General features: G+C 33.3%; 3 protein-coding genes and 1 long non-coding RNA gene across 8 annotated transcripts; 3 read left to right on the top strand and 1 right to left on the bottom strand.

Moving 5' to 3' along the window:
- Window positions 1-721: 721 nt before the first annotated feature.
- On the top strand, window positions 722-4,938 carry LOC132708177 (MTOR-associated protein MEAK7). Of its 3 annotated transcripts, XM_060680339.1 has the most exons (9): window positions 1,022-1,270; window positions 1,527-1,702; window positions 1,929-2,153; window positions 2,212-2,466; window positions 3,063-3,321; window positions 3,384-3,610; window positions 3,664-3,867; window positions 4,007-4,116; window positions 4,297-4,938. In XM_060680339.1, the coding sequence occupies exons 2-8, from the start codon at window positions 1,571-1,573 to the stop codon at window positions 4,106-4,108; spliced, it is 1,404 nt and encodes a 467-aa protein (XP_060536322.1). In that variant the 5' UTR covers window positions 1,022-1,270; window positions 1,527-1,570; the 3' UTR covers window positions 4,109-4,116; window positions 4,297-4,938. The 3 variants fall into 3 exon arrangements, with proteins under 3 accessions (XP_060536323.1, XP_060536322.1, XP_060536321.1); XM_060680340.1 differs by lacking the exon at window positions 1,022-1,270 and adding an exon at window positions 722-862 and having other exon boundaries at window positions 4,007-4,938; XM_060680338.1 differs by having other exon boundaries at window positions 4,007-4,937.
- Window positions 4,939-6,588: 1,650 nt separating this feature from the next.
- Window positions 6,589-11,846, bottom strand: LOC132708179 (peptidyl-prolyl cis-trans isomerase FKBP8). The gene is made up of 6 exons (XM_060680341.1): window positions 11,247-11,846; window positions 10,839-11,047; window positions 10,688-10,784; window positions 10,361-10,582; window positions 9,432-9,662; window positions 6,589-6,807 (listed from the first exon to the last, which is right to left on the bottom strand). Exons 1-6 carry the CDS (start codon window positions 11,640-11,642, stop codon window positions 6,727-6,729), a joined length of 1,236 nt encoding a protein of 411 aa, XP_060536324.1. The 5' UTR covers window positions 11,643-11,846; the 3' UTR covers window positions 6,589-6,726.
- An 806-nt stretch (window positions 11,847-12,652) lies between these two features.
- Window positions 12,653-14,630, top strand: LOC132708181 (uncharacterized). Of its 3 annotated transcripts, none has more exons than XR_009619870.1 (5): window positions 12,653-13,439; window positions 13,489-13,832; window positions 13,886-13,987; window positions 14,041-14,212; window positions 14,270-14,407. It is a non-coding gene; the product is annotated as an uncharacterized LOC132708181 (long non-coding RNA). The 3 variants fall into 3 exon arrangements; XR_009619869.1 differs by having other exon boundaries at window positions 12,656-13,417; XR_009619868.1 differs by adding an exon at window positions 14,491-14,630 and having other exon boundaries at window positions 12,753-13,832; window positions 14,270-14,437.
- A 1,882-nt stretch (window positions 14,631-16,512) lies between these two features.
- Window positions 16,513-25,085, top strand: LOC132708180 (guanine nucleotide-binding protein subunit beta-5a-like). The gene is made up of 9 exons (XM_060680342.1): window positions 16,513-16,763; window positions 16,839-16,975; window positions 20,974-21,092; window positions 22,053-22,179; window positions 22,563-22,706; window positions 22,824-22,964; window positions 24,544-24,640; window positions 24,699-24,865; window positions 24,944-25,085. The coding sequence occupies exons 1-9, from the start codon at window positions 16,658-16,660 to the stop codon at window positions 24,953-24,955; spliced, it is 1,050 nt and encodes a 349-aa protein (XP_060536325.1). The 5' UTR covers window positions 16,513-16,657; the 3' UTR covers window positions 24,956-25,085.
- The last annotated feature ends 189 nt before the right edge of the window (window positions 25,086-25,274 follow it).

Raw genomic sequence — 25,274 nt, 5'->3', positions numbered from 1 at the left:
AGTTTTTGGGTACATTTTTGCCAAACATAACTGAATAAAGTACATCTGAAATGTTTCGCGACCGTGGATAACGAAACAGACGTCTTAAAATGACACTTTCCACACGCTTGCCCCCGCCATTATTAAATATTTTAGAATAGGGAGTACAAAAAAGTGATTTATTAAATGAATATTTTCTTCTTTATGGAAGCGGCATGCTCGAAATATAGTGGCTCTAGTGCGGTAAACATTGATGCATGAAATTCTGCTGCTCTGAAATTTTCGGATTGCATTTGGCGCCATTTTCTTTTAACAATCCCCCCACACTTAACTCGTTTTCGCAGAATATTTAACGAGATCTTTTGAGAATATCCTCCCTCCCAAACTGAAACCTGTGGAATTGACCAACTGTCAGCGGACAGGTTGTTTGGTGAAGGCCATGTGGTCTTATTGGTTGAAAACAAGACTTCAAATGACCGCGCAAGCACAATTGAAATGGGCCATCTCATTAGTTTTTTCATCGTTATCTTAAAAAATCCTGTATTATCAGTATAGGCAGGGTTGTTAATCATGTTGGCGTCATTGTTTCGCCCCGTTTTTTTGCTCTAATTCACTCTGACTCGGTAAGGTTTGGATCTTAATATTCTGTGAACCACAAGATATCAAAGTCGATAAAAGCTAAAACGCTTGTACCCTATAACCGCAAGAATATTTTGGACTTTATTCTTGTGCTATACCTAGATATAAGATTGATGTATGAATGGTATAATTAGTATAATAATAGTATAACAGGTTCTACAATGGCAGACCAAAATGACTCAAAACTCAAGATTCTAAAAATCAGACATCGAGAATTTTTTACAAAAGTTTTAATTATCGTTAGGTGAGTCCTGAGTACATAAATTAACGTCATGCTTATTGCCCTGCCAAATTCTCTGGTAAAATCCTAACGTACTATCGTAAAGTAGTGAGACAGAGAGCAGAGACAATTTCAGAGAGTAAATAATAAATTGAGGTAATATTCAAGGTCAATTGATTATCCGCCACATTCATAACCTACAATAGTGTTATTGACTTTGGAATATATGTGCTTGCAAAATTTTAGCAAACCCAAAATTTTCTGTAAAAAAAATTGTGCCTGTATTAATATTGTCTAAAAAAAACATAAACACAGTATGGCGAGTACTTTCTGTTATGTATGTATTTAGAGTTACAAGTACTAAAAAAGACTTGTTATTTGAATATAAACAATCGGAACAAAAGTAAAAGGAAAAGGCACTTTATAGATGGAGTAAGTATTAAATAATATATAGTTTTTTGAATGTATATGCTGTGTGTATAAGGAATCTATCGCCAAGAAGTTAGTTTTTATCTTTATCATTTAAGGGTTCATCTCTTAATGGCTAAAGAATATAATTTTCAGTGTGCTAAAATATGAAATGCTGGGTCCATTCTAAAAGCCTTTAAGCTATTGAACCATGAATTTTGCTTAGTTTTGGTTTAGATTAGATGTAGACGAGTTTTTAATTATGTTCCTTTATTTTCAGCAATGCACTCCAGTTTTGCATTGTGATTTTATAACAATCGAGTCATGGGAGTCAATAATAGCAAAAAATTAGCAGCCAAATGTTCATTTTTATCCAAAGATGAACAACTTATTGTTAGTAATTCGTTTAAACTCGCCAGTAGGAATTCAGAGAAAATAAAAGAAGAGGAATTAACAGTAAGTTAGATGGCACTAAATATGAGGAAGCAAATGTATGGAGTCAATACTTCCCGGGAAACTTTTTAACTTTAAATATATTACTATCAATTTCTGCTAATAGAAATACATTTTCTTCTATTTTAATGAAATATATTGTTCAATTTAGTAAATACATTTTAAAAACCAGAAACTGAATATTACTAAGTATACAGGTGTATGAAGATTGTATATAAAATTTTTACAGAAATTATGGGGTTCCCAAATGGATCCACGACTATTGCAATATATTAACAATTATTTATTTGGGATGGGAGAACAGAGACTAAATACTGTGGATTTGGAACGTTTTGCTGAGTTGTTTGTTTTCTGTACAAGAGGTACAGTTGATGAAAAAGTGAAAGTGTTATTAACTTCTCTGGGAAAATCTGATGGAGAATGTGGTGATATACCTTATATTTTGGTTAAGGAGGTATGTATCTATTCGAATAGTTATGATCCCGACGGATGTCGATAAAAAAAAATTTCAGTATGTTGAGAGCATTGTCAGTTCCTACATGAAAATTCAACGCCTTAGTGGTACAAAACAGTATAAAAGTTGGGCCGGCAGAGGTTGTATGGCACATGCACAAAATGCGCAACGACTAGCTGAAAGTTTGACCAGAGATTTAGCGGGAGAAAACGTTATTTCTCGAAAATCTATAGAAATGTGGCTGCAAGGAAGTACAATTTTAGGACAATTACTCCTGTTTGTTTTCATGCATTTATATAATATTTCTCATAAGGTAGGCTTTATTTTCTTGCCTGTTTTTTATAAAATGAAGCGGTGTTCCTCTATGAGTTCATTATTCATATTTCTTTAGAAATTTTGTTATTTGTTAGTATGTGTCTGTCCTTTACATTAATAAACCATATAGTTCCTCATTCGCAACATGTGATGTAAGATATTAGATAGGATGTTCCATTATTTATCTGCCATAGAGCACCATTAGATACTATAAAACAAAATAAGATTTTGTTCAATGCATTTGGTAGTGTTGCAATAAAACTAACAGACTCTGATTGAATCTAGTTGTTACTAAAAGTTTTCTTTCTGCCAAAAGAGGCAGGAGGGCAAGGTGTTGCCGCTCCTATTTCTAGAATTTCGTAGCAATTAAAATCTTGTAAAATAAAAACCCTCTACAAAACAATGCAGGAACATCTATTTGACAATATAAACTGCGTTATTTTTTCACTAAAAAATAGACTGTACTGGGCAAAATCAGACTATTACGTTTACACAAACAACATTTTTTAAAAATGTTTCCAGTACCCAAAATTATTATAGTAGTACATAACTTCACAGAATAACTTTAGAAATGTATTTATCATCTTTGCGTAGGATAAAACGGCAGTTATTAGTGAAAAACAACAACCCGCAGGTGCAGAAACTGAGCTGTCAACTAATGAAAGTGAGAACTCCAGGGAACGTTCGCTCGTTCCGTACTGTCGAGGACTGGATCTTATACCATCCTATCCGAGTATTCTTGATCTCAATCAAATTGTTTTTGTCAATGCAAATTTGCCGCAGCAGTATCAGCTGGAATGGAGATTTTTGTTCAGCTCTGAAATACATGGCGAATCATTTTCTACACTGATAGGTAAATATGTGATACTTTTAATTGTCTTTACTTATTTTTCGGCCTTTCTATTACTTTTTTAGGGCGCATTGTAAACCAAGGTCCATCTGTGTTAGTATTAGAAGATCGTAACGGTTATGTGTTTGGTGGATTCGCGCCAGCAAATTGGGCTTTGGGTCCTAATTTTTTTGGTGACGATAGCAGTTTTCTTTTTACATTAGCGCCTCGAATGCGCATTTACCCATCGACAGGATACAACCAACATTTCCAGTATCTTAATCTACACCAACAAACAATGCCAAATGGCTTGGTAAGAACTAAAAAAAGTTTTCTAAACACTTAACCTTGATTAACATTTTTTAGGCATTGGGTGGCCAACATAATTATTGCGGTCTTTGGATAGATTCAGAATATGGAAATGGGCATTCTAGTGAATCATGCACAACTTATGCTGGTTACCAACAAATGTCTCATAGCAAGGAATTTCATTTTCGGCATCTAGAAGTTTGGGGGCTTGGGTTGCCGCCCCCAACCCCCCAAGAGAGAGGGGAAAGAGTTACAACAAAGGTTAGTACTTACTAGTTGGTGCCTTGATTTATTCTATTTTTAAAATATCCTTCAAAAATATTGTGTTTACAATAATCACAACTGATTGATTCTAAAATATGTGTTAAAATAAATAATAATAACGCTTCTGTGTTCTCAGAGTGGCAGTGTACTAGATGCAAATGTAGAAAGTAAGGCCATGCTCAAGATGGCTGGGAAGCAGATTCATAGTGAAGGACTTAGAGAACCACCAAATGTTTAAAAGTAAAGGTAGAAATTATTGATAATTTATGAGGAGAATCAATTTCTTGTTTTAAATCAATAGATTTATTATACAGGGTACAATATATAAGAATTTTATGTGTTGCTTAGATATTTATTATTATGCTGCATTAACATCTTTTCAAGGAAGTTTGGGTCACGAGCAATTGTAATATAATTTTGTTTCAGTATGGTGAGAAAATATTTTCAGATTTTGTTTTCTGAATTATCTAGCCTTAAAGAATTTTATACACAACTGCTTGCGTAACTTAAGAATGCAAAATGGTAGCCAGCATGTAATGAGACCATTAACATTTAATTAAGTGTCTCTATCCATAATGTTGTGGAGTCTCATTGTCTTGATTAATTACACAATCAAAAGGCGATGGCGGAGCAGAAAATACATTATAATATGTTTTAAATGATGAAGGTATTCAAAAAATACTTAAAGAGTGATTAAATATGAAGTTCAATTCTATGGTTTTAAAATGAAACCAATCAATCAATTTTTGATTTGGATTAGATAGTCGGAAAATGTTTATAATATGGTGCGACTATTAGGAGCTGTTTTTGTGATGATCCTCGTTATTTATTTATGAAATAGATGTTATTTAAGTTGTTCCATTAATATCACGAATATCCTCCATATATTGTATTTTAAAGTTATTATATTATATATAATAAATTGGCGCAAAGAATCCAACAAGGCATGTTTATTGAGTACATAGTACTACGCGAATGAATCAACTGTGAAACACACAACACTTTTTTGTCACTAACCTTAAGGATTTAAATTTAATAAAAAAACCTATTATGACCACAGTTTAGCGCATTATTCTCTACACCTTATACAGTCTTCGTAGAATATTTCATTCTGATCAGTTCTTATAGTTTTTTATTCCATCATTCTCGAGTTTAATTGAGATACTAAAATTAGTTTTACACTAGAAAGTTAGCTAAAATATGTTTTCTTAGTACCTACGAGTTTAAAAACGCAATAAATGAAATTAAAGAACAATGCTATCAAATGTGTTATCCCTGTAAATGAAAGTTGAACTAATTTTGACGCAAAAAGGTAACACTGGAACAGGAGCTGGTGTATATCGCAGCTCTCCTAGAGCACATATATAAATGTGCCTCTGAGGATCTATCCCAATATATTTGAGGTAGAGATCTGCGCGATATTGGTGTGTGCTCACAAAAATCTCAACAGAGGGCCTCTATATATATTTGCAATAACAGTCGAGCAACTAACAGACTGGCAGAATGTAATTCTGTCAATCTGGTGTGGGTACCCGCTGAATTGGGTATTAAAAGCAATGAAATAGCAAACAGACTGGCTTGGGACGCGGTGGAAACATCTTATCTCCCACCGGAGCCTTCCATTAGAATAGCAGACAGTGTGCTTAAGAGCGAACTGAATAAATGGCTCGGGAGGCAGTTTGCACTGGGCGACTTTACCGAGACTGAGACAGTCGAGTGTTTTAATTGCGGAACCCTCAACGTCTCAGTATCAAAAGTAAATTTGCTCTCAGTCTCGACGTCTGGTAAGAATCATGGAGGTAGGCGACGACAGCACATGCAGATTATGTTTAGAAGAGGAGGAAACTCCAATTCATCTACTAACCAGCTGCACACCACTAGGGGCCAGCAAATTAAGGCCACTAGGAGCTCGATTCATTGAGCCCAATGAATTATCCAAACTTCCAATGATTTCCTTGAGGGGAGGGAGTAAAGAAGTACGGACATAATTGATTGAAAAGCCTGAATGCAGCATAAAGGATAGGGACGCACCACAGATAGAAACTAACAACAAAATAGGAATGTCCAAAATCTCAAAAATCAGGTGTCTACAGGTTGAAATGCGGATCTTGTCCTAAAATTTATATTGGACAAACAGGTAGATCCTTCCAGAAACGCATTAATGAACATAAAAGAGCGTTTAGAAACAATAGTCTGAATTATAATTATGTTACACACTTAAACACAGAAAAACACATTTTTGACGACAATTTTGATATTTTACATACAGCCACAAAACGTAGAAAATTAAATTTATTGGAAGCCATGGAGATTAACAAAATGAGACATTCAAATGTATTGCTTGCTTAACGATCAATTAGATTTAAATACCCCTTTATTGAACTTAAATTCTCACAACATTAATTAAGGTTTTATGGTCATTTTTCAGTATATATAGTAGCAGGTAGTTTGTAAACATTACATTTGATAAAGACACGGTGTTGTGGAAACAATTGACATGTCAAAATATATAATTTTCTAAAAATCTGAACTTTTAGTTCTTATTTATTTTGATAAATGGATTTTCATCAAGTAAAAGCCACCTCAGTTCAAGATAGAATAGGAATTGTTGGGAAATATTCACACGCCTAAACATGTTGACCCTCAAGAAGTAGTAAATTTCAAGGACATCATTGCACATATTATTTATAAATGAAATTATAATATTACCTTTTTTATTATTATTTTTATAAATAATAAAATAACATCCACTCGGATATATTTAGTTTCGAACAAACATAATTACATTGAAAAACAAAACAACCAAGTTTACCAAACAAATAATAACAAACGCCAGTGAAATAAAACTCTATACCTTTAGGGATATTTAGCTTTATATACCAAGACACCTACAAGGCCAATGAAGAATGTTGTTCCCAAAGTTGACCAAATTTGAAGCTAAAAAAAAACAAATCACAGTAATTAGATTTTTTTCCAGTCACAGATTTACTTTTGTAACAAAAATGATTGTTCAAGTTAAATTAGCAGGGTTTTAAAACTGAATAGTGGAATTTCTAGTTCCTTAATTCATCTTTAATAATTGGGCAAAAATGAAGATATGTTATTACAAATACATCAGGGTTATTCATGCTATACGGCACGGAATATTATGGCCAAAATACCTTTTTAAAAAAGTTGTACGTTTCGGAAGTGTAAGGATCTATCATGGTTATGCAGTATGGATAGTTGGTTCTCTCCAAAGTAGCAAAATTTTAATTTTTTAAATGGAACCCCCTATTCTTATAGCATTTTTATATTCTGCGGCCAAAATGAGTGTTTCAATAACGTTGAACCTGAATGTTTTTTAAATAATTTGATTTTTGTCAAAAAGTAACCTATTTCTAATTTCTTAAATACATAGGAAATATTTAACTTATGTCAGCGAAATTTACAGTAGAGTGTAACAATGAACCATATTTTAAATTCCAATTATAAAAAACTTCCAATCTTATATAGGGTGGCCAAAAATGTATCCTAAAAAATAGCAACATTTTGTGGCTATAATTTGATTAATTTAAATGGAATTCCATATTTTTTAAATTACCAGGAAAAGTACTTTTTAATTACCTATCGAATGGTTTAAACTGTCGTATAGCTAAGTCTTTGCGTTTTCGCAGAATATGCGAAATTATAGTTTTTGCGTGTTACCTAAATGAATGTTTTATTTACATCTGATGCCTTTGGTATTTCGTAATGGCACATAATTTATTGAGGAAGTCAATTTGGTCTGATTTGGCTGTAAAGTATGTTCGCTAGCACGGTGGCAAGATTCTTTTCCGATATTGAATGTAGACTGACGAATCCTTTGCTCTGCGCAGTTTATAATTATACTGATGGCCAGGATCCGCTTCAGTTGATTTCGAGGCTTGTTCTACTTCGGCAGACCTCGAAACATTGATCGGCAAAGCTAAGGATCAGATTCCAGATCGGGTTTAGCCTCGAAGTCAACTGGTATAAATACAACCTGCGCAACGAGAATCGCCAGTCTACGACCAGGACCTCCGTGGAAGGACCTTCACTAATACCGTTCTTGTGAAACATTAGGAAGCAATTCCAACAACAGCCCCCCAGGACAACTGGTCCATTAACTGGTCGGCTTAACCAATATGGTTATATTGATACACTCTACTGTATATTTCGCTATCATAATTTAAATACTTCTTAAGTATTTCAGAAATTAAAATTAGAATACATTTTGACATAACTCAAATTATTTACACAACCTTAACATTGAGGTATCTAAAACCTTATTCAGAAATACACTTACTTTGAATGTAGAATCGAAAAATGCTGTGATGTAAATTAAAAAAGGTACTACTATTGATACTTCTAACTTTTAACACTTTTGGGACATGTATAGTAAGGAAGTATTTAAAAAGTAACCATAATAGCACTTCACAAATTTCAAACTAACCAAAACTTTTTGAAAGCCTTGTATTTTAGCCACCATATTCTGTGTGCTATAGCGAGAATAACCCTGTATATTGAATTTTTTAGAAATCTTGCACGAAATTTCAACTCAATTCCAAAAATGTTTTGTGTTACTCACATCTTTAAAAAAAATTAATCAAACAAAAAATGAGTTCGCTCAAATTGTAAAATTTGATCAAACTAAATTATCGAACAGAAAAAGATACGCATATATTAGGCTATAAAAATATTGCAGCGTTGCCACATATACTGCCACTGAACTGCTTAATATAAAAGAATTATAGCATATCATACCTATTTTAAACCGTTTTGAAGTTAAAAGCAAAAAACTAGAATAATGCAATTTATTTTATTTATTAGTTTATATTAGCAGCAGCAGCAGGAACATGTAAATTCAGAGGGCCCTATCCAAATTTGCCAGGATGAATAAAAAGTTCAAAAGGTTAGTGATAAGATTTGTAAACTACAATCTACCATAAATTTAATGCATATCCTTATGTATCAATAAATGGTGCTACAAACAATATAACAATTCACAATTATAAGTTAATTACACTACAATTTCTTCAACCTTACGACCCGCCTCAGATTTTGATAAAAAAAAGGAAGATGCAACTTATTACTAAAACAGTCATAAATGAATGAATTATTGTAGTTTTTATTTTTTATGCCACAATAAAATACCCAGAGTTACATTTAAAATTTAGGCTTAATTTACATTTATATAATTGGTTATATTGTTATTTGTCAGTTTATTGTCAAGCAGTATACAAAATTTCAGATTTTTATCTAAAACGGAAGAATGAAAGAAAATTATTTTAATGTCCTTTGCCAAATTATATTAAAAATAATTTTGCTTTCCATTTTTCATGGAAACTAAAAACGTAATAACATATAGAGGATTCCATAAAAAAAATTACTTGGTATGCTGTTCGAGTAGATGTGATAACTCTGCAATGTCCGAAATATTTTAAAAATAAAGATCACAGTCTCCTATGGCTGCAACCAAATTTTTAAAGGACTATCTTTATCCATTCTCCACATTCTTTTAATGGGTCATGGAGTTTAGAGAACTCTGTCATACTATTTACCTTAGACTTGTCACTCCTTTTCTCATCTCGCTTGTGAGAAATTTTATTAAGTGTCTTAGATGTTCCTCCAAACATTCTTCTGGCATATTCCCGTTCAGAAGTTTTCTGTTTTTGAATTAATCCATTGACAATATTAATTTCCTTAGCAATCAGGCCATCTTCAGGTTCCAGAGATCTTGCTTTTTCTAGACATTTCAATGCAGCTTGTAGATCGTTTTTGACTATTTGGATCTATTTTAAATAAATAAAGAATGTATGTATTGCTTTGTAATGGTTAACAAAAAACTGGGTCATAAATATAATAACCGACAATAAATCTTTTTCCTGAGATGGGCACTTTAGCAGAGATTGCATTTTCAATGTCAGTAAAAACTCAGGATTTATTACTTGGTCACTTCACTATAATGCCTCAGCATAGGTAAGATCTATTATCTATAGGGAAATGCTGATTCAGACAACTGTCCTAATCCAACAGACTTGCACTAGCATATGTTAATGAAGTGAACAACAAAATGTTCCTGATTGATATTAAAGCCCAGTCAGAATATAACATTGGACCTAAGGAAATCTAAACACAACTACCAAAAGAAAAATGAAATTGATAGAATGCTGAAATAACTTTTTTAGAGAAGTTCTCTAATTGAATATGTGGTTTTTGGATGTCCAAAACCAGGTGCTACTTGTTGCTATTATATAACTATCTATTTAATAATTCCAAACAAAATATTAAACACTCAAACCGACTAAAATTCCAACACATGTGTGGAATCACAAAATAGTCGACTAAAGTCTGACATATAGAATGTGACAATAGTATTCATGTGCAATTAGAAGGTAAACTATATTTTAGTCACATGAAAATTAAAAAATATTCAGTAAAGTGATCACTTCACAATCTCTTCAAGAGGAAACTATCAAAATTATGTTACCTTAGCCTTTCGAAAAAGAGCCTTAACATTATTAGGCTGACAACGAAGAACAGTCTGAAGAGATAATAATGCCTGATCATAGAGTTCCATTTTTATTTGTGCTGAAGCCATATTGTTACTGACTTTCAATCGATCTTCCAGTAAGGCTTGAAGTTCAGAATCTGTAGGTTGATATGAATTAGAAGGAACATCTTTAGATTCACACATTGTTCCACTTTCAACCTGAAAAAACAGTAAAAATAAAAACATATTGTTGTAATTATCAAGAAAGTATTCTGAAACACTTATAAAATAATTTCTGTATTCATAGTTAAATCATGAAGTTACCTCATCCAAATAATCCAATGCACGGCGGTAACACTGGATGGCCTGAGTATTATCCCCTCGTTGGTACCACCAATTACCACGTTCCCTTTTTTTATTCCTAAAAACAATATCTTTCTTTTAAAAATGTTGGATAGATTCAGATTATCCATACCCAATTGCACGTCGATCTGCTACTGTCAATAATTCGATATCATCTTCAGGCTCAATAGCAGTCAACTCAACATCATAGCAAACTATAGTGTTTCCAGGAATATTTGGGTGAAGTCCTTTTTCTCCAAATGCAAGTCTAGGCTCAATTCTCAAAGTACATTTTTCCTTTAAATTCATTAAACCAATTGCAACATCTAAACCTTGCACAACCTGCAATATTATTGCATTATTTGTGCAATTGTCAATAGTTTGATAAAACAAATAGCAAAATATAAAAAAGTGATAGACAGAAAGTGCCTTATAAAATTGTCGTAAAATGCAGGTTGTTTAAAAGCAAAATTTACGGCATATGATAAGTTGGAATTTAAATATTAAACCTTACAAAATACAATATTTGAAAAATACATACATCACATTCACCCAGTCTTAATTCAAAATCTTGAACACTTTCTACCACAATTCCATCTTGCAGTCTACATTCATAATTTATCACACATCTTGCTGTTCTTTCTGGCCGTGAATCAGGGATTCCCTCAAATATAATCTTTTTCATTATAACTCCTGAACCTAAAATATCATGCCATTCGTCCTTATTTTCGGTTCCAGCTTCCAAATTTCCACTATCTTCAAATTTGTTGACGCATTCATTTTGATTTAGTATATCAAAATTTTGCGTTAAAGCTTGATCATCTTCCGGAGCATCACTCACTAACTTTCGATTCTTTTCACACTCACTTTTGTTAACGATCATTGCTTCGCTTATTTCATAATCGCTTTTCGGGATTTCCTCCTGTTTACCTTCCATGTTTCTAATGTTTTCTAAGAAAAATTCTTTCCTTGCTCAGTGTCAAGTGACACTTTGATATTACAAATTTAAGATCGGAATGAATATTTGGAAACAAATACACAAATTTTTAATTATAAATAATCAAAAATAAAATTATCTTGGAGTTGTACACAACCTCTAACCAAAAATGTTTGTTCAAAATTATGACAAAATGACATCGCACGGTACCAACATACAAAATTTTAAATATGTAATAAAGGTGGCTTCCCACGGCCCGTGTTTTTGCAGGCGGGGACGCGCCGGCTCGCGGCAACGCTCCGTAGGAAGACGGTCGCCTGAGGTGGCGCGAGGAGGTGCGACGGATCCGCAGCGACGTGTTAAATTCAAAGGCGCGAACCGGCGCGGCGCGTTCATGCCTGTGCAGACCTGTTGTTATTGGGGTAGGCAGACATCTTCATTGTTTTTGCGGCTCTACAACAAGTTGTTTTGGTGTTTTTTAAGCGTTAATATGGAGTGGACGAACATTTATTAATTTATTAATACAATAAAAAAAGTGACCGTCATAAAAGCCGAAACGAGCAGCACGATTCGCGAAGTCGTATTCAAGATAAATTAAAAGACAGTATTGGTGGCATTACGATTATGTATGACAGCGGCTGCGGTAACAGTTTTTTGTTCATCCGGCATTACTGATAATCACCAAAAACAAGTTGTTAGCAATCACCAACCCCGACACCAGTAAACACAAAAATATGTAGACAGCTGATTTGTTTTGAAAGGGTAATTGGGCACAAACACGCCGCGCCATGGGAAGAGTTCCGCCTGAAGCCCGTTCCGATCCACGCGCTACCCGTTTTCGCCTCGTGGCGCGGCCCGGTCTGTAAAATTACGGGCCCTGGAAAGCCACCTTTATGCGTACGGACGGGCTTACGGTTAGTTTTTGCTTAAGCCAGGACACGAGCGAGACAAACATAAATAACCATCAACTAAATTTTACCAAAAAAATGTATAAATTATTTCATTGTAGTGAAAAATGCTAGAGCGTGTTAATTTTTCAAAGAAACTTCCACAGGCTACTGAAATGCTATTTTTTCTACTCCCCACTCTAAAATACTCATTTAAGCACTGATTAAGTGTGTGCAACGTTAAATCCATTAAACACTCGTCAGTCACTTGGAGCGCTTCCGGTAATTTATTCACGGAGTAGAAGTCATCGTGGGTTTTCATTAGGTTTAAAAAATCGCTGGATATAATATATTTATTTTATATTACTAAATATAAGCGACTAATAGTCTACGACTTGTCAAACTGTCACTAGAACCGACTCCCGCATCTAATCGAAAACTTGACTATATACTTAAGTTAAGGTTTGGCACTATTTGTTGTGATTAATTTAATCCAAAATTATGTTTCCCAATTGATAGGAACTACCTTTAACATCCCTTTCCATAAAGATTTGCTTTTACATTATGACTTACAAATAAAGCAATAACAAAACATTAACTAGACATGAACAACACAACCAAAACTATTACACAAATAATGCTCGAAAGGCAGTACCTACCAACAACTACTAAGTTTACCGTCGTTGAGCATGATGCGTCACCTTTGCAGAGATTTTAGGAGTAAATCTTTTATTGGATTTTTGCCAATATAGCAAGTCTATATTTGCTCTTGAAATCGAGATTAATAAGCGACTTATATTTTTTGTGATTAATTATTGATATTTATTTTAGGCCGTTTGCCTTTAAAATGGAGCTTGAAAGCAATAAACTTGCTTTAATTTGATATTTGTAGGTTATGTTATGTTGTCTTGTAATAATTTAAGATTTTTTAAGAAAGAATTTAGTTTTTGATTTTTTAGAAATAACTTGACGTGCCAATGTGTACATCGACCAAAAACCGACATACACGGACAAAACACTGGCCAAGAGGGATCTGGATCTGAAAGAATGCATCATATTTTATGCCCAATATGCACAGACTGGACTATTTCTTTTTTACTTCATACAGACTTAATTAAACATTTAAATTCTTTTCATAGCTTAACTATTAATGAATCTATTTTGCATTTTAGGAATTTTGAAGAGTTTTCAGCTTGGAGGACCCAAGAGAATAGGGAAGTAAATTATGCTTGCCATACACGAAAAAAATATCAACATGGTGAAGAAAAAATATTTTATTAGTGTAACAGAAGTAATTACAAAGGTTGTGTATTTACTAATATGTGAGTAGACATATAATGTCTCATATTTTTTAAGGATTTGTCAGCTCAGCTAAAAAACGAAGTGTGAAAACTGGAGGTAGTATTCATATTCATGGGACATGTCCTTCAAGAATTGTAATTAACATTTCAACTGAGGGTAAATAATATTATAATATTATTGTTATTTACAGATTAACTATGTTTTTTTAGGATTTGTGACGGTAAAGTTTGTTGAAAAACATGAACACTGATGAACTAAGGACCAAGAGATTATCAAAAGCTGAACAGGAGACTATCGTCGAAAACGTGCATATGATGTTACCCATTTTATTCAGGAAATGAAGCCCATGTAGACACTATTGCATTTGAAGATAGGCGACAGGTTTGAAAGAATTAAGCCTACAATTATTACGCATTTAATTTTCGATTTTTGTTACAGGTCATCTTGCAAGAAATGAAAAGCTTTGCTCTCAGCTTGGACGAAGATTCTTTTGGGAAATTTGTTGATATTTTTAGGACATTTGAGAGGAACACAGAACAACGAAATTCCGAGGAAAATTCGAAAAAAAGAAAAAATTGAGAAGCAAACATATTATCCTAATAAAAAGTAATATAACTCTTTATAAACCTTTCATTTTCATATAATATTTTATTTTTTAGATAATTGCATACTTTAATCAGTGTGTTATTTATTGCATAATTTTTAATTAATAAATAATAATTGTATGATATAAGATGTAAATAAACTTTATTGTCATATTTTATAAGTCAATTTACCCTCAAAATACAAATAAAACCAATATAAATACATTGTCAATTTTATTTTATAAATTTTAAATAGAATTAACACATTAACCAAAGTGTACTTGGTCAATGATTAACAACAAACAACTAAGCGGTCATACTTATGTGACATGCGTTCTCCAATCTGTCAAGAAAGTAAAGAGGGCTATCTGGATGCCAACTTTAAACACCCCCGATTCGGTTTGAATTTGGCCGCCGCGTTCTGATTTGCTCGGCACATTGCAATATTAATGTATGCTCACATTCAGCGGACGTAGCAAGGCGCTCCCTATACGTTGCGGTAGCGACTGGCAACATGTATGTAGAGGGTGTGGTGTCTTATTTTTCTTTGGATGTTGTTGATTTTGAAATTTAGATTTTTTTCGAAGGTACATCTTATTCAATGCTTGTGTGTAGTGCTGCTGATTTAACATGTGGTAATAAAGTGGAAGTACTCTAGTACCCACTACATTAGAAATTAGTAGAATCGGAGGTTATGGACATTTTAATTCAAAAGGAAATGACCGATGATGATAATTTGGTCAAATGGCTTTGGAATTAACAGAACCGATTTGAATATTTCAGGATAATGAAGGTGATAGTTATCCAATACCAAAAAATCGGAAGTACTATGAAGACTGTAAGGAATTATGAAGGGAACTTATTAGGATATTTTTGAGGCTTACATTTGTAAATTTATTAAAAGAGGTCTATTTTAGAAATTACCACATCTAGCACGTTTCGGAGTAGCGAGACATTTGATATGTTTAGAAGAGGAGCTAGCACACCTGGAAGTAGATATTGCAGATGAGGGTGGAAATAAGGAGGAACCAAATAGCAAATATGCTTTTTTTAACAAATATTGCTCTCTTTTTTTGACACTCACATAATAAGTGCAAAATTTTATTTCTTTCTTCCTGGATTTTCTTGCTTCTATTAATGGCGTTTGATAAGAGGTTAATTTCTTGTGCTTGAGCTTCCTCGATATTTGTCAGCCTTCTTCGTAGATAAAACATTTCACTCTGACTCCCTAGTCTTGGTACTTCTAAAATTAAAACATGTTATAAGCCTTTATTTTTTTTAATTATAACAAAAAAAAAATTGTTGAAGCTTAACCTACAGGGGGGATACAGATGTTGCTCTGATTGGACTGGCTTCCATATGTGAAGCCACTGGGATAGCAGGTGGTTCCTTCTTAATTTCGGCAAGGGGCTTTTTTTCCTTATAACAGGAACTGCTGTCGAAGTTAACCTGGTGATAATATTTATAGTAAATTCTACTCCGTCTAGTTTTCACTATATTGTCTTTGATGGCTGTGTAGGTTTTTTTTAGTGAAATACATTCTGCATATAACTTAAAATTGCATCTCTATTTCATATGAGTGTAATTTGCGTTTAAAAAAGATTATCGTTTGTTTGAAAAAAAGACATACCTTGATACGATCTTCGAAACGTCGAGGGGTTTTCGAGAAATCTTTCCCGTTGGAACCCTGAATTTTTTTTTTTTGTAAATTTTGTAAATGCTAATGATAATATAAATAATAACAAATAAAATATATTTATTATGATGTAATTTCGTACTCACCATCACTGTCCAATACACCCTAACCAAATTCCTCTTTGAAGACATGTTGGATTTGTAGCGTATGTACCACCGGAAGTTTCCGCTACGGTTTGTAAATTCAAATATCCAACACGCTCCCAATCGCAATCGCTACCGCTACGTATCGGGAGGGCTATGCAACTTGTCGCTATGTTTGCTTAGCTAATTCGATAAAAAGATAACCTTTTTTCCTTTTCAACAATGATATAGTTCTTGAAGCACCTCTATGCCAATGCACAATATTTACAATTCGAATATTTTTTTGGAAAACTTAATATAGTAATTTAGAAATGGATTTCGCGCAAATACGTTTATTGGCGTTATTGGGCAAATGATTCTGGTAATTGTGCCCTTCCCTAAATTAAAGAAAGCAAATATTGTATATACATATTGATTTTCAAACAATTAACTGCATTTATTTTTGAAAAAGCTTTTTTAAAAAATGGAGAATGAAAATAAACCAGATAGCATTGAAAGTCTTTCGAAAGAAGCGGAGCAATTAAAAAAAAGACTTGAGGAGGAAAGGCAAAAACTAAACGATGTTACATGTAAGTACAATTTTTAAACTTTATTATCCTGACAAAGGATTAATAATTATTTATACATTTAATTATTGCTTTCAGTGGAGTCAGTAGCAGAACGTTTGGATTGTGTGAACTGCACAAATATAAAACCCAGACGTACATTAAAAGGACATCAAGCTAAAGTACTTTGTTCGGATTGGTCTCCAGATAAGAGACATATAGTTTCATCTTCACAGGTAGTAAATGAGTAATCACTGGTGTTCAAATATAGGATGGAGTAGCATTAGGATCACGAGAGATATTGTGGTTCAGTTAAATTAAAATTCCACCTTTTTGGTTTGTTTAAAGAAGGGCAACTTAACTTAAGTTTAACAGGCACCAATATCTTACAGTTTTTTGAGATTTTAATGCCAAAAATTGGGTTCTTAAAACAAAGATTATGCAAAGATGGCGGAAAGTCACAAACAAAATTAATATAGCCTTATTTAATAATTTTGTAAAAAAATATATAAACCTAAACCTATCTACCCTAAGGTTGAATAATGTTTGCAACTCGTATACAAATTTCCTCCATCTTTTCTTATCTAGTGCCATTTTAGCTGCTTCCATTATAACCAGTCCTCAAATGTTTTAGAACTGGTTGTACTTTCAATCTCTCTCCAATCGCGTCATTTTGGGATTCTGTCTCTCCTTGTGATACCTAGGACTTTTCCTAGGTACTTCATCTCCATGCTTTGAATCCTGTCTCTTGGCTTTTGGGTTAGTACCCATCTTTTACATCCAAATGTTAAAATTGGGATGAATATTGTCTTGTATATTATTATTTTGGCTTTAGGTGATATTTCCCTCTTTCCTATGAAGCTTGATTTTAAAGTATGAAATAGTCTTGAGGCACTCTCAATTCCCGCATTTAGTTCTACCCCCAGATATTTAAAAGCATCAACTTGCTCTATTCGTTTCTCATTTAATTCAATGTTCAGAAGTCCATTTGTTTTGGACTTAACCATAATTTTCGTTTTTTTGTCATTGATTTTAAGGTTTTTCTCATCCAATCCAAACGGGTTCCACATCTTTATACCCTACTAAGAAACCGGATGTACTGGTTCATGTTTTTTTTATTACATTGTCCATAACTAAGTTAAGTAGTAGCGGACTCAAAACACTTCCCTACCTAACTCCCTCGTTTACTATAAAGTATGCTGGTCGCATGTTGTCAGTTCTGAGGCAATTTTTGCTGTTCTTATATGTAGTTATTATGGCTGAAATTAGTCTTCCTTCAAAGCCTCACTCTATCAAACTCTCCTTCACCGCATATTTTGGAAGTTTGTCAAAAACTTTCTCTTGGTCTAGGAAAACTAAATGGATCTCTGTTTGCTTGATACTGAAGATGTGGTCGTGTATGCTTCTTCCTTTCCTGAATCCGCTTTAAGATTGCTCTAGTTGTGGTTCCAGGACTTTAGAAAGTTTTTCTTGTAAAACTTGCTCATATACTTTCAATGGTATCCTCAATAATGTTATTCCTCTCTAGTTACTGCAATCTGTTTTATACCATTTTATAAATATTGGCACAATGACTCCTATTTTCCAATCCTCAGGTACCTTTCCCTCTTGCCACGCTAAGTCGAATATTCTTGTTAGCACTCGACATCCTACTTCATCCATATTTTTCAGCATCTCCTCCATGATTTTGTCGTGTCCAGCAGCTTTGCCTTTTTTTAGCTTACTTAGAGCGCATTTTATATCGTACATTCTTATGTAGTCGTTCCAGCTTCTGTCGCCAGTGCCCCGTTCTATTTCATCATCTTCTTCATTGCTGTTAGTCAATAAACTTTGGAAATATGTTCTATACCTGTCAATTATATCATTGTCGCTGCCATTTATGCCTTTTATTTGTTTTATATATCCGGGCTTATCTTTGCTCTTTATATTTTTTGCGTTTTATAGAACAATTTTTGGTTGGTATGGAAGTCCGACTCGTTTTTAGTTCCAAAATCTTCCCAAGATTGTTTCTTCGCTTTCAATATCTGTTGCTTAACTTTTTCTCTTTGTATTTTATACTCCTGATAGCTGTCGTTGTTTTTAGTTGCTAGATATTTTTTCTGTTTTTGTTTTTTTATCCTAATTTCTTTTTTGATATCTGCGTTCCACCATGCTTTTTTTTATGATCCTGTTTATTTTTTTTACTCCACATACTTCTGAGTTTGTTTTTAGTATCATGCTTTTAAAGAACGCCAACAGTTGATCTAGGTTGTTGGTTTTTGTATCACATACCCATTGTTACATTCATTTTATTTTCGGAATTCCTCTGCTATCTCTTTGATGCCAAGTTTATATAATCTAATTGATTCTTTGCTGTTTTTATTTTGCATGGTGTGTTTTGGGGGCTTTGGGTACTCCTAGCGAGGTTTTTCCAACCAACATGTAGTGATCACTACCCATCTCAGCTCCTCTTCTAAACCTGACGTGCGTGATTTCATTTTTGCATTCTTTATTTATAATGATATACAGGGTGACTCAGAGTAAATTTCACTATTTAAACGCGCCTTGTACATCCAACTTAATATTTGTGGGGGGGTTAGCGCTGGCAATGTGTGGCGACTGCGTGCGGATTATCAGTCAACATGGAGCAGTGGTCAAATGAGCAACGAGCTTTTATGGTCGAAGCGTTCTTTAAATCGAACGATTCGTATGTTGCGGCACGACGACATTTTTGTAATCGTTACAATATTCGGCGTTTACGTGATGCTCCGTCAAACAATTTATTGAAATCGTGGGTTAAAAGATTCAGACAAAGTGGTACAGTGGCAAATCAGAAGCGTCCCGGTCAACAGAGGTCCATCAGAACGCCAGAGAATATTGAGATTGTGCGACGTGCTGCGACTGAACATCCGAGGCGCTCAATTCGAAAACATGGCCAGGCCCTGAATATTCATCGCTCATTCATCAAGTGTGCAACGGATTTTAAGCAAAGACTTACGGTTCCATCCCTACAAAATTCAATTGGTGCAGTTTCTAAAGCCCACAGACTACGAACTGTTATTTCAAAATTTGGGGACATCTCTTTTCCTCCAAGATCGCCCGATCTTACGCCCCTAGATTTTTTTTGTGGGGATATTTGAAGAGTATCGTCTACACTGATCCACCAGCCACTATGGAGCAGTTAAGACGCAACATTCGAGAGGCTATTGCCGACATTCCTATTGAAATGTGTCAGCGGGTCTTTCAACATTTAAGAGCATCATTGGAGGAGTGTTATCTAAGGGATGGTCGACATTTGGACAACATTGTGTTTAAAAAATAAAATCCGCATTTCTGTACTTTCAAAATTTATTATTAAAATTATGCCAACACTTTTTATTCCGTTTTTATAACATGTTAAAAAGGGAAATTTACTCTGAGTCACCCTGTATTATTTCTCTAGTGTATTTATGAACATCTTTGTGGCTAAAAAACGTATTCATCATTAGCAGGTCATTCTGGATGCAAAAGTCATTAATTCTCAGACCATTCCGCTGTTTTCTCCGCGTCTTCCTATGAATTCCCCCGTCTGATCATTCTTAATTCCGACTCTGCCATTCAAATCTCCTATAATGATAATTATTCCGTTGAAGCTTTCTACTATTTCTGTTACCTAATAATTTTAAAAGATTGCATATAGTTTTTTATTTACCCACATTTTGAATTTGATTATTTTTTATTGATATATAAAATAATTTATGGAGTAGTAAGTTTCCTAGTTTTATTACATATATTTAATTTAATTTTTAAGCTTTTTCAACTAGCTCAAAAGTAGGATTGGCGATATGATAAATCAAGGGCCATTTGATTTAAATATCTATTTTGGCATTGTAACTTTTATCAAATTTCTCAGATTTTAAATTAAATGATTATTTTATATTAAAAATGGGATTATGCAGTTAGCTGTGGATATACGTTTTTGTACCATTTAGTGGTCACAAGAAGCAGTTTTTGATGCCTTTTACTTTAAAACCTTTAAAAATAAAAATCTTACAGATTATTTTATTGTATTGTTAAAAACCCTGTTTCTAAGAGACGGAAAACGATTTAGTTTGAAATATAGTTTTCATTTTGTTCATCATGCAACACATCAAAACAAATTGTACACGCGTGAAACCCTTAAGAAATGAACATTGAACAAACATGTGTTTTTCTTTATAATTGTTAAAACAATATATTACTACTATTACTAGGTGTTGGTAAAGTGTTTTTGTAGGATGGTAAAATGATTATCTGGGATGCTTTCACCACTAACAAGGAGCACGCGGTAACAATGCCGACCACATGGGTAATGGCTTGTGCTTACGCACCATCAGGCAACTTAGTCGCTTGCGGGTATTTTATATTCCACTATATCGGATTGTAATTGTAATCGCGTAAAATTAAATATTAATTATAAGCTGAACTAACTTATACCACTGAACATTAGCAATATTTGGTGCTTATACCGGAAGTAGACGTTGACCTGTCTATAAGTGATCTATTAGAACAAATCCTATTGCTACTAGATAATTGAATAATAGTAAAATTGGTCCATCTCAGGCGGGTTTGAGGTTTTTGTCCTGAATCGAATTATCTTCTGCCCATGCAAATAAATTTCGCAATTACTACTCTCCACTTTGCGCCATTTTTTAGAAGAGTCTGCAGGTCTTATTTACACAGGGTATACAGGGTTGATATTAAAATGCCCAAACCCTTCCAGGATTCTGCTGCAAAAGTTAGATTTTATATTAAATTAAAGGACGGAAAAGTGTTGTGTGTGTGATTTATTCCAAGGATAGTGAAATCGTAAGTGAAAGGTAACTTCAGTAAAAACTTCTCTCTTAACTATTTTTATTTTTCTATAAATGTCCACAATATATAGACCTTGTGGAATTTGGTTATTTATGGTTTGGCATTTTACTGATTGAAGTCTTTCTGGAAAATATCATCTCCAAATCGCGGAAAATCTAATAAAGGCGAGGAATTATAATTTTTCAAATTACTGTTTTTACGTTTTTGCAAACAAGAAAATAAACATACATATTTGGGAAAACTAGTCAACTTTAGAATAGCAATAATATTGTTTGTAATATTTGGTGCATTATTTGTGATTTCTAATAGAAATTTTCTTGCAGGCAGGAAGCTCGTAGGTTTGAACAGTTTAAATTATCAAATAAGTGACCTAACCAATAAGTTGTTGCTAGTGGTATTGTAGAATTGATAATTTTTTACAAAATAGTGCATGGTTAAGCTTTGGTTAATGTTATTTCAGATTTTTCTTTAATTTCATCTAAATGAAATTAATGTTTTTAGGGGATTGGATAACAAGGTGACAGTTTATCCACTCAGTTTAGACGAGGACGTATCTCTGAAAAAAAAAACAGTTGGGACTCACACGAGTTATATGAGTTGTTGTATTTTTCCCAATTCTGATCAGCAGGCAAGTTAAATAATTTCACAAAAATATAACAATTCTTACTTTGAAATGAGCAACGTGTTACAGATAAAGATAGTTCTAAAAATCGTGTTTCAGTCAAAAGGAATCACCAGTTATGAAATGAAAAAGGTGCCACTATTGTTAACGGCTCGTTTAGATATTCACATTTCAGTTCTTGCCTCGATCCAGATTGTTTTACCAAAATGGCTAGAGCTAAACAAATACAATTTTTTCATAACTAGAATACATTTGGATATAACATGTGGAGAAACACCATTTTGCAATGCATTCCTATCGCGAGAATTTTATTCATTGCATAGTGATGTTCTTTACCACCAATCACCACCATCACCATGCATGAACTATCAAGATGTTGAATATTTCAGATTTTAACGGGCAGTGGAGACTCCACTTGTGCTTTATGGGATGTGGAATCTGGGCAGCTTCTTCAAAGTTTCCACGGCCACTCTGCTGATATTATGTCTGTAGATTTGGCACCATCAGAAACGGGAAATATGTTTGTTTCAGGGGTGAGTTGCATTGCAAACAAATTTTATACCACTCTTCACCTAAATTCTAATCTTGAGAGTACCTACTTCCATTTACTTATCTTATACACTTTTGGCTGATGTATAGGTATGTTGCAGAGTGTGGACAAAATGGTCCTTATTTGGGATATGAGAACAGGTCAATGTGTGCAGTCATTTGAAGGCCATGAATCGGATGTTAACAGTGTTAAATTTCATCCAAGCGGTGACGCAGTGGCTACAGGGGGGGACGATGCAACGGTTAGTATTTTTTATGGTTTCTTATTTCAATAACACGCGTCAAAAAATATTTGCTTAACAGTCTAGATAATTTTTCATTTTCCTAATATGGTATGGACCTTTTGCCACATGGTTTTTGTAAAGTTTGTTGGATTATTTTTTGGAACTTTGTTTATTCTATGGTGCATTTATGTCTTCATATTTCAAATAATTTTTTCTCAATGCTTATTATTATTACTACAGAGTGGAAAAAATATAAAATGAAAGACTGCAATCTATGCGCATTTAAATACATGAAATTTTAAGTATATGTTCATTGAAATGGACAAGAAATGCAAATATGTATTTTTATTATATGAAAAATTATGAACATGAATGTTATTTTAAATAAAGCCAGAACTATTATTTTATAATTAAACCCGTTCTTGAGCAATATTTTTTACCCATACCACAGACCTATTTGAATAAATATAAATGAAACGAAAAAAAATCATAATAAAAGTTTTTTATTCATAAATACACACATTGATATTTACATAGCAAATTGCAAAACAGAAAATTCTTACAAAGACAAAATATTATTTGCGATTATAAAAAAAATAAATACAATTAAATCGAGAATACTATTGATACTTTTAGATAATAGCAACTTGCACGACATACACTTCGTAAATTTACAAGCTATCAACACTACCTTTACATATAGTTGACTAGTATGGCAAGGTAAATTTACAATATTTTGTCAAATACCTTAGATAAGTCCTCATTGAAATGGGCTTGTTCGCTGTTTTTTGGTTATTGTTCAAGACAATGACGTATTGTTGGCTGGGAGGGTTCCCTTCGTTGCAATTTTCGTAATTTCAGTTGCTGCTTTACTGATTTAACATTCTAATCCACAATTTTTTTTTTCTGCATGAATCTGTAAAATCCAAAAACGCAATAATTAATTTGGGTTTACATTCGTTAAAAAACGAATTTTAAAAAATCTTTTCTGCTTATAAACTAACCAAATAAAATATTTGAGTAGAAAACTTTTGTAAATATATTAACATTGGTAGTTACCATTAACTAATTTATAAAAGCGAAAGTTTTCTATTATACCAAAAAACATATGCTTTTATTTTTTTACTAATATGTTAAGAAAAAAAGGTGAAAATAAGGTTTATACTTACAATTTTTGAACAACAAAACAAATTGGTCCATCAAAAAGTGAACTCCCGACAGCTCTTTATCCACGATATATGGAAGTTAGTTTTCGTCATTTTAACAAATACTGAACACACACAGACACAATTCACTTTGCAAAACAAAGCACACAAGAGTCCGGTCCCCTCGTAATGTAATAAACTAATACACACATACAGTCCTAAAGGGCCGGACAGAGTATATAGAATGCAATAAATTCTCTAGTACTGGAAAAAATGCATGTTTTGTACAAAAAAGACAAAAGAAATGCAATTTACATTTTCTCCGCTGCTTAATTATTACTGCATTCAGTGCAGCATTGACTGATTGATTGATTGATTCTTGTTCTATTTTTGGTTTTTGTTTAGTGAAATGGCTGGTTATAGCACATGTATAACAAAGAATTTTTTCATAGTGTCGATTATTTGATCTCCGAGCTGACAAAGAAATTGCCGTGTACAGCAAAGAAAGCATTATATTTGGCGCAAATTCGGTTGACTTTTCTGCTTCAGGTATGTTTTTTTTTTTATATATGAAGATACCGATAATATATTATTCAAAATATTTTAGGTCGCTTACTTTTTGCTGGTTATAACGATTATACAGTCAATGTTTGGGATACTCTGAAGTGTGTCCGGGTATGGTTGCTTTACGGTCATGAAAATAGGGTGTCATGTCTCCAGGTATCGCCAGATGGCACAGCATTATCGACAGGATCATGGGATTATACTTTACGTGTGAGTATGTTATTAAGCCTGTGTATATTCATTTCGGTTAAAATGAAATAAGTGTTGTATGCATCATCATTGTTGCAGGTATGGGCTTAATTCGATAGAGAACAATTTATTCTCATTTAGCAATGAGTAGTTCTAATTAGGATATATAAAACTTTCCGTAATCAGAACAGTTTTTCTTTCAACTTTCCATCAGAATTGGTTGGAAGTTTCCGCAGAATTGGTTGGAAGTTTATTAGTAAAGGATAAAATGTAAAAAGGTGGAATTCAAAAATAAATAAGTAAATCCTCATAGCTCTTTGTGTTTAGTGGATTAGATGATAGAAAATTAATGTGATCGCATTATCGCTAGAACAAAATGGCAAAGTTCCACTTGGAACATAATTCCATGGAGGCAAAGTAGGCGCTGCAG

This window comes from Cylas formicarius, unplaced genomic scaffold (assembly GCF_029955315.1).
Source record: "Cylas formicarius isolate icCylForm1 unplaced genomic scaffold, icCylForm1.1 PGA_scaffold_10__41_contigs__length_53128322, whole genome shotgun sequence".
Taxonomy (NCBI): Eukaryota; Metazoa; Arthropoda; class Insecta; order Coleoptera; family Brentidae; genus Cylas; species Cylas formicarius.
The sequence above is the reverse complement of the archived record's forward strand: the minus strand, read 5'-3'. Positions and strand labels throughout refer to the sequence as shown.

Excerpts from the sequence above, each read along its gene's own strand:
- LOC132708179 (XM_060680341.1), bottom strand. The coding sequence starts at position 11,642 with ATGGAAGGTAAACAGGAGGAAATCCCGAAAAGCGATTATGAAATAAGC. Across the intron at positions 9,663-10,360 it reads CTCTTTTTCGAAAGGCTAAG|ATCCAAATAGTCAAAAACGA; the intron begins GTAACATAATTT and ends TATTTAAAATAG. Across the intron at positions 6,808-9,431 it reads AAAGGAGTGACAAGTCTAAG|CTTCAAATTTGGTCAACTTT; the intron begins GTAAATAGTATG and ends GTTTTTTTTTAG.
- LOC132708180 (XM_060680342.1), top strand. The coding sequence starts at position 16,658 with ATGGAGAATGAAAATAAACCAGATAGCATTGAAAGTCTTTCGAAAGAA. Across the intron at positions 21,093-22,052 it reads GGCAACTTAGTCGCTTGCGG|GGGATTGGATAACAAGGTGA; the intron begins GTATTTTATATT and ends TAATGTTTTTAG. Across the intron at positions 24,641-24,698 it reads GGTTGACTTTTCTGCTTCAG|GTCGCTTACTTTTTGCTGGT; the intron begins GTATGTTTTTTT and ends AAAATATTTTAG.
- LOC132708177 (XM_060680340.1), top strand. The coding sequence starts at position 1,571 with ATGGGAGTCAATAATAGCAAAAAATTAGCAGCCAAATGTTCATTTTTA. Across the intron at positions 2,154-2,211 it reads CTTATATTTTGGTTAAGGAG|TATGTTGAGAGCATTGTCAG; the intron begins GTATGTATCTAT and ends AAAAAATTTCAG. Across the intron at positions 3,868-4,006 it reads GGGAAAGAGTTACAACAAAG|AGTGGCAGTGTACTAGATGC; the intron begins GTTAGTACTTAC and ends CTGTGTTCTCAG.